Source organism: Orycteropus afer, unplaced genomic scaffold (assembly GCF_000298275.1).
Source record: "Orycteropus afer afer isolate SDZICR_OR568_19922 unplaced genomic scaffold, OryAfe1.0 scaffold00326, whole genome shotgun sequence".
Taxonomy (NCBI): Eukaryota; Metazoa; Chordata; class Mammalia; order Tubulidentata; family Orycteropodidae; genus Orycteropus; species Orycteropus afer.
Window position 1 is genome coordinate 1,796,132 of NW_006921913.1, and position 8,352 is coordinate 1,804,483.

The following is an 8,352-nucleotide window of genomic DNA, read 5'->3' on the forward strand; positions in this document are numbered from 1 at the left end:
CTTGGAGGACATTATGCTGCTGAGTGAAATAAATCAATCACACAAAGACAAATATTGTATTAGTCCGTTATTGTAAAAGTCAAGGAAAGGTTTATCTTTGGAAGGAAATTTTTTTTGTTGGTTAGCAGGGATATGAGGGGTGGGGAGGGAACATTGTTAGATAGGTAGAGATAAGTGTCGATTTGGGTGAAGAGAAGGTCAATGTACCAAGTGTGAGTAATCAACATGGTGGCATTGAGGAAGAGGAAGACATAGAGGTACATAGGAGGTACTGACAACAAAGATGAACCCTTTTGCACATACAGTACTGCATTGTCAGTGAAGGCAAACAAGGGTATACGGGTGTATAGATGGGTGGACAGGCTGAACTATTAGGTATGTCTATGAAGCAGGGAGAGTACTCAACACCAAGTATAGGGTTGGCAGGCAATCACCCTATAAGTGTATCTGTATCATGTGAATTCCCAGGTGTATAGTAGAGCTGACAAGGGACAAGGTTGTAGTCACTTCTTGGTCACAGCCAGCTACACAGAGGAACTGAGTAGTTGAACTTGTGGGCTCAGGACCATAGTCACAGGGGACATCAAGCTCAACTGGCATAACATACTACACAAAACACTGTTCCACCTCCTACTTTGATGAGCAGCGACTGGGATCTTAAGAGCTTGCAGGCAGCCATCTAGATGCAACGATGGGTCTCTCCTCATCCAGAGCAAAGAAGAATGAAGAAAACCAAAGATTCATGGAAACAATTAGTCCAAGTGACTGGTACACCATGCAATCTGCAGCCTATACGACTATGAGACCAGAAGAACTAGATGGTGCCCAGCTACCACTTGGAGGGAGAACTATGTAGGAGATACTAAATAGAGTATGAGAACAATGTGGAACAAAAATCAAAATCCATTGGAAAGAAAAAAAGGTGGGGGACCAGGTTTCCTGGTCTGATAGAGCCTGGTGGAACCACTGAGACTAAGGCCCTTAGCTGCCCTTCAGGTCTGGAATTGAACCCACACCTGTGGCTTCCAGCCAAACAAAAGACAGCCATGTAAGTTGAACATTTACCTGAAGTAGATACACTCCTTGGAGAAAACAATCATGGGAAAATAGCAGCTGTTTATGCACAGGGAGACAGCCCAGGGTACAGGGGTGCATGGAGGGATGGACAGAGGGAAGAGGTGACTATTGGGAGGAAGTGGGAAGGGAGCTGCTGCATTGTGGTGAATTGTGGTCAATGTCATGAGACAAAGTGTGTGTGACCTGCTGTATGGAAAGTGAATTTGCTCTGTAAATTTTCATCCAAATCACAATTTAAAAAAATAAATAAAGTATCTAGGCCACTATAAATCAAAAACATCATTCGTGAATTCCAGTGTTCTTTAATTATAATATTCTTAGAGATCAATATTCATCTACAGCTCTTGGATATCTACCATGTAACAGAAACTATACATAAAAATAAAATCCCTCACTCTTGGGTTAACAGTTCTATATAGAAGAAATAAAATTAAAGAAACAATTATCTGAAGGTGTGTATTTTTTCATATATATGTCGTTGTTATGTGCCATCGAGTTGGACCCAACTCATAGCAACCCCTACTTGGGTTTCCGAGGCAGTATCACTATGGAAGTAGACTGCCCAACCTCCCTTCCAAGGAGTGGCTAGTGGGTCTGAACCGCCAGCCTTCTGGTTAGCAGTCAAGTACCTTAGGCACTACGCTACCAGAGCTCCTATATGAATATATTTATAGAATTTAAATATTAAATATATTTATATAATATATAAATACATACACACACACACAAATGGGAAATCTTGGAAACATTTTCAATGATGGAGTAGGAACTATAAGGTTCTATTTCTACATGAAATATCTCTGTAATGTTTAAATTCTGTATATCGAGAATATAATCTTATAGACATTGAAAAATAACAAAAACTTTCTTAGAAAAGCAAAAAAACACCTGAAGGACTTTTAAAACTGTCTGTCCCTTATTTTTTTGTCTCCTATCCACACAGATGAATCACAAACAACTGCAGTTTTAACATCATAATTATTATACTAGAATGACACATAAGTCCAAAAATATTATAATATATAAATGATTATTTGTGTTAGAGGAAAATTAGAAACTCAAGTCTTGACCATTAACAGATTAAACAAATTATGGAACATCTGTCTATACCAAGAAAACTTTTAAAAGAGGCAGTGTGGTGATAAATAATTAAGAGTGTAAATTTCAGAGCCACAGGGCCTGCACTATAGGTTTACAGTCAGCTTTGCCAGTGACTAGCTGCACTAACTTGAGCAAGTTGTTTAACTTCTCTGGGACTCAGCTTCCACATCTGTGAAACAAGAAGGATGCTATAAAACCTCATGGAGTTGTTGTGAGGATATTTACTACAAATAAATTAATGATAAAAAATAATACATATAAAAGCACCTAGTAAACCTTCAATAATGTTAGCTGATATTGTTATTGTGTACTGAAATGGAGCAATGTCAAACTTTTATATTTAATTTTTTAATAAAGTTAAACAAGATATAAAATATTTTGCAGAATAACCCAATTTTAGTTAAAAAAAAAAAAAAGTATAATAAGAGTATGTTAGCATATGAATAAAAAATGGGGGAGGTATCATAGCATGTTCAATCACAAACCTGGGCTTTAGACCTCACTTTAACTTCTGAATCCACCAAATTATTAGCTGTGTAACCTCAGGCAAATAAGTTAATTTTTGTAGGCCTAATTTCTTCATCTGTGAAATGAGGATAACAACCTCACCTGGTTGTTCTAAGCATTAAATAAAAAAATACATCTAAAACAGTATTTGACACACAACAGGCATGGTAATGTTGGCTACTATTATATTATTACTATCACTATATTTGTTATTAATAAGAAGAGTCATGTCTTTTTTGTTTACTGTTACATCCGTAGTACCTAAAACATTGCCTAGCAAAAAGTAGGTGCTCAAAAAGTACTTACTGCTTAATGAATGAATCGAAGTGGTTAATTAGACATGGGGTGGGATTGTAAAGATACTTATTTTTATCACTATTTATATATTTCTAAAGTATAAATTCTATCAAGAAAAAAAAAGATACCAATAATAAAACCTTATTTTCCAAAGTCCTAAAGTAAAAATGAGAAATTTCTGATTTCTCTAAGAACACTTAATTCAAAAAAGTTAAGGGAAGATGGATTGAAAAGACAGGAAGAAACTATAAAATAAAGATAAGTTACTAACTAAAATAGCAAAGGCTTAATCTAAAAGGGCAGTAATAAGAAGCAATTTCATTTTTTCCACCTGTCCAAAAGTTAACCAGATCATCCTAAGCAATATTTTGAGTCTCAGAAATAAGGATCATTTTCAAAAATGTAATCATATTTAATTTGGGTTTTTAATATGAATCAAATCTCTTTTGTCATTTTCTTTTATAGGTTTTCCAAACAATGGGCCAGATATATGGAATCATCTAATAATGCTAATTAACTTTATTTTCCTGTTAACTCTATCTATTAGAATAGCAGTTTTTAAAGTATAATTCAAGGATTCACAGGAATACCAAGGACCTTTTCAAGGTTTTGTAAGCTCACAATTGTTTCCATAGTAACCCTAAGCTAGCTTTTACCTTTTCTGTTGTTTTCACATTTGCACTGACGGTGTAAAAGCAACTGCAGAAAAAACTAATGGCATTTGAGCACAAACCTAGGCAATGGCTCTGAACTGTTTTAATGCCATATATATGTACTTAAAACAGTAAAATCCAGTTTCACTTTAAAAATATCTTTGATGAAGGAGTAATTTATTTCTATTAAATTTCACCTTTGGAGTATACAACTTTTTAGTATTTTGTGGGAGGAAATGGGAAGTATAAAGAGCTCTGGTAGCATAGTGCCTAAGACACTTGACTGCTAACCAAAAGGCTGGTGGTCCAAACCCACCAGCCACTCCTCGGAAGGAAGATGGGGCAATTTACTTCCACAGTGATACTGCCTCAGAAACCCAAGGAGGGGTCGCTATGAGTTGGGTCCGATTCAATGGCACATAACAACAACAAAGCTGCATACCAAAACATGAATGTTGCTCAAACAAAGGCCCTTTTCTGATTGAATTGTAAAGTAAATTTGCTGCTTTTTTCTTGGAGTACCATCTCTACTAGAAAAAAATGAGTATCAGACAAAAATGGCTATTCAGAGTAGAGTACTTGGCAGATAGTATCTTGAAAATGAGATCAATCTGTTACTTCAAGTAAAAGATCTGATTGTATTGAATTCCATTGTTAAAATCTGAACTTTCAGGTGAAAACCAGTACTTTGTAAACTTTGAGTGTGCTATAAGCTTAAGTGTCTCAATTTAGTTTTCTGATGAGATAGGTGATGACACAAACACATGTGATTTGTTAATAGTGTATAATCAAACATGTAAACAACTGAAGATCCACTTAAGTTGGTGAACTTTCTAAATGGCCAATGCATGAGGTTACAAAATCATGTATGAGTGAAAGATTCATTCAAAGGACAAAATATACCAAACAATTTCACTATAACAAAATACAAAAATGTCATTGATATGGGTTCAGATTTCACACTGCAATACCTTTAAGAAAGCAATGCTTTTGGAGTTGTGGTACAGTGCCAAAGAATATATATTCACATTTAACTGAAAAAGATATTAAAATATTCCTCCCTTTTCCAATTACACACATGTGTAAGACTGAATTGTTTTCATATATTTAAAAAGAAAAATTACAACAGACTGACTGAAGAAGCAGATGAGAATCTGTCTTATTAAAACAGACATTTGCAAAACTGTAAAACAATATATTGTGACCACTCTTTTTTTGCAAATTTTTATTTTTCTATAACAAAATATTGTGTTAACATTTAATGTGCTTACTGCTGTTCTTTTTAAAAGAATTAGTGAATATTTTTTTTAATTCCTCCATTTTAATGTATAATATAACAAATATCAATGGATATAACCCATATAAACCCAACTTCTTTGAGGATCTCAATCACTTATTTTCACAAGTATAAAAGGGTCCTAAAATCAAGTGTAAGCACTGCTACACTCAAGGCATATAAGCAGAATGCAGTTTCATATATAAAAAGAGTTGCTTTTGAGACTTTTCTGAGTATCCAGGGACCATACCTGCTTGGCAAAAAATATCGTGTCAAGTCTGGAGTCCTGAACCACAGAGCCTGCTGGTTCTTCTCCTGGCTGCCACTTGAAAAGAAAAATTAACCCATGAACTGGCCTACAAAATAAAATACAAATTAATGGCACCAAACCCTTTTATCACACACTGTCACTATATTAAATTTTAGTCAGCCATTTAACACATATAATGGCAAATTAAGTAAATTAAGTATGAAATAATGAGAAAATTTTAAAACATCACTATTGGCATTTATAGGCACTAGAATATTGCCTGAAATAAGGCTAATAACACTTTAAAATTGTGTTTGTTAACAGAGAACTGTAACAAAAGGTTTAGTGGATTATTCATTTCTAAATTATGTTACCTCACTTAAATATAGGGGGAGAAACAGTAAAATTATGAAGTTATTAAGTTATTAATGCTAGATTAAAATCTAAGATATATGAATAAAGTTCATGAAGAATGTTTACAGAAAATAGCTGATAGCATACATATTATTAAATATAAGGAATCACCTTCCCATAATCACTGGATTCATGAGCAAACCTTAAGCCATATTATGAACGGATGCTCTCATCTAATATACACTGAAGTCACTGCCTTTCCTAAAGGAACTGCTATCATCTATGAAAAACTACACCACTACTTCACATTTCCACCTATCAAAAATTTTCCTCATCTTTTTAGGAAACAACTCAAATGATGTATATCCAATTAGTCTTCCCTCATCACTCAGAATCAGTCTCTTACTCCATCTAAAGAGATCCTTTTCTGTGGAGATGGGGAAAGTAGGGGGAAGCAAACCATCCCCTCCTTGTTATTAAAAAGACTACTCATCTCCATATAGTTCACATTTTTTCTTTTCAAAGCCCATTCACTGAATCCATACTAAGATTTTAAGACCTCTCCCACCAGTGAAAACTTCACCAGTCCTCCTCTTGAAGAACTAGTGACACAGGGATAATGCCAGGGGTAGGGGTGGATGAGAGGAGGAGGCTCAGAGAGGTGATTCTGGTCAGAAAGATGGGAGAAAAGTAAAGTAATTCCTGGCATCCACTTCGAACCTTGGAATATAAGTTCCCCAAGAAGTAATACAATAATATGTAGGCAATTTCTGTATTACTTTTAGTATATATTATCTATTAAATATATTTTGTAGATTGACCTATTATTCACATATTTTATATTAAAATGTGTTCCATGTTCTATCAATACTGATCTACAAATGAATTTTGTGACAAATCAACCAATTGGTATTTTGTGGATACAAACTCATAGAAACTTAGATTTGAATCCTTTACAAATTACTTACTTATGGGCCTCAGGTTTTTGGTTACAAAATGTGGATAATAATACCTATATCACACAATTGAAAAAGGACTTAAAGGAGGTAATATGTTGAATTTAGAGTAATCAAAGTAAAATAAACAAATATCATGATCCTTTAAGTTTGCTAAAATAGAGATATTATTATTAATATACTAAAATATACTTACTTTAGTTTTTCAAAATTTTCAGGCTCCAAACTCCATATTTCTTCTACTTGGGCTCCTCGGCAACCTAAAATAAATTATTTTCTTCAGAAAGCAAAATAATTCATTTTTTCCCTTCACCCTTTAATAAAACATTAACTAAAAGTAACACATATTTGAGGGTAGCTGTTGTTGTTAGGTGCCTTCAAGTTGGTTCCAACTTACAGAGAACCCATGTACAACAAAACTAAACACTACCCAGTCCTGTGCCATTCTCACCACCATTCCTGTTTGAGCCCACTGTTGCAGTCACTGTGTCAATCTATCTCATGAAGATCTTCCTTTTTATTGCTGACCCTTTACTTTACCAAGCATGATGTCCTTCTCCAGGGACCAGTCACTCCTGATAACATGCCCAAATACATGAGATGAAGTCTCACAATCCTTGCTTCTAAGAAGCAATCTGGCTGTACTTGTTAGTTATTCTGGCAGTCTGTGTTATATTCAATATTCTTCATCAACACCACAAAAATTCAAATGCACCAATCCTTCTTCAGTCTTCCTTATTCATTGTTCAGCTTTCACATATACATGAGGCAACTGAAAATATCATAGCATGGGTCAGGTGCACCTTAGTCCTCAACCTGAAATCTTTGCTTTTAAACACCTTACAGAGGTCTTTTGCAGTAGACGTGCCCAATGTAATATGCCATTTGATTTCTTGGCTGCTGCTTCCATAAGCATTGGCTGTGGATCCAAGTAAAATGAAATCCTTGACAACTTCAATCTTTTCACCGTTTGTCATGATGTTGCTTATTAGTCCAATTGTGAAGATTTTTGTTTTATGTTGAGGTGTAAATCATATTGAAGGCTGTAGTCTTTGATCTTCAACAGTAAGAGCTTCAAGTCTTCTTCACTTTCAGCAAGCAAGGTTGTATTACCTGCATATATGCAGGTTGTTAAAGTCTTCCTCCCATCCTGATGCTACATTTTTTCTCATATACTCCAAGTTCTTGGATTATTTGCTCAGCAAGTAGACTGAATAAGCATGGTAAAAGGATACAGTCCTGATGCACACCTTTCCTTTTTAAACCATGCAGTATCCCCTTTGTTCTGTTCAAACAACTGCCTATTGTTTGACACTGGATCTGCATGAGTATAATTAATCGTTCTGGAATTACCACTTTTTGCAATGTTATCCATAATTTGTTATGATCCATACAAAATGGTAAAAACGAATAAAGCTTACAGCCAAATTTTATTATTTTCTTTAATGTTTCCTAATTATTTACAATGAAAGTATATTATTTTTATGATTAAAAAAAAATCCAAGAGTCTATGTTCATTGAATCACCAGGTCTCCCTCAAACTCTGGCACCTGTTCATTCCCTTTCTTTCCTCAACTAGGGGTTTCCCCCACTCCACCCTTGGTCCTCTTTTCTTTCTTACTGTTGTTTTTAGGTGCCATCAAGTCATTTCCGACTCATAGTGACCCCATGCACAGCAGAACGAAACACTGCCCGATCCTGCACCAGCTCCATGACCCCTGCTATACTTGAGCCCATCATCGCAGCCACCGTGTCAATCCATCTCAAAGGCCTCCCTGTCTTTCGTCGACCCTCCACCCTACCAAGCATGACACTCTCCTCCAGGGAATAGTCCCTTCTGACAACATGACCAAAACAGGTGAGACGAAGTCTGGCCATTCT

General features: G+C 35.3%; 1 protein-coding gene across 1 annotated transcript in view; it reads right to left on the bottom strand.

The window, feature by feature from the left end:
• UCHL5 (ubiquitin C-terminal hydrolase L5) overlaps positions 1 to 8,352 on the bottom strand; it is a 73,580-nt gene that overhangs the window by 45,476 nt on the left and 19,752 nt on the right. The window contains exons 2-3 of the mRNA XM_007952161.2: positions 6,668 to 6,731; positions 5,162 to 5,267 (exon numbers count right to left, since the gene is read on the bottom strand). Of these exons, the coding sequence (XP_007950352.1) occupies positions 5,162 to 5,267; positions 6,668 to 6,731 (170 nt within the window). The remainder of the gene's footprint in view (positions 1 to 5,161; positions 5,268 to 6,667; positions 6,732 to 8,352) is intronic.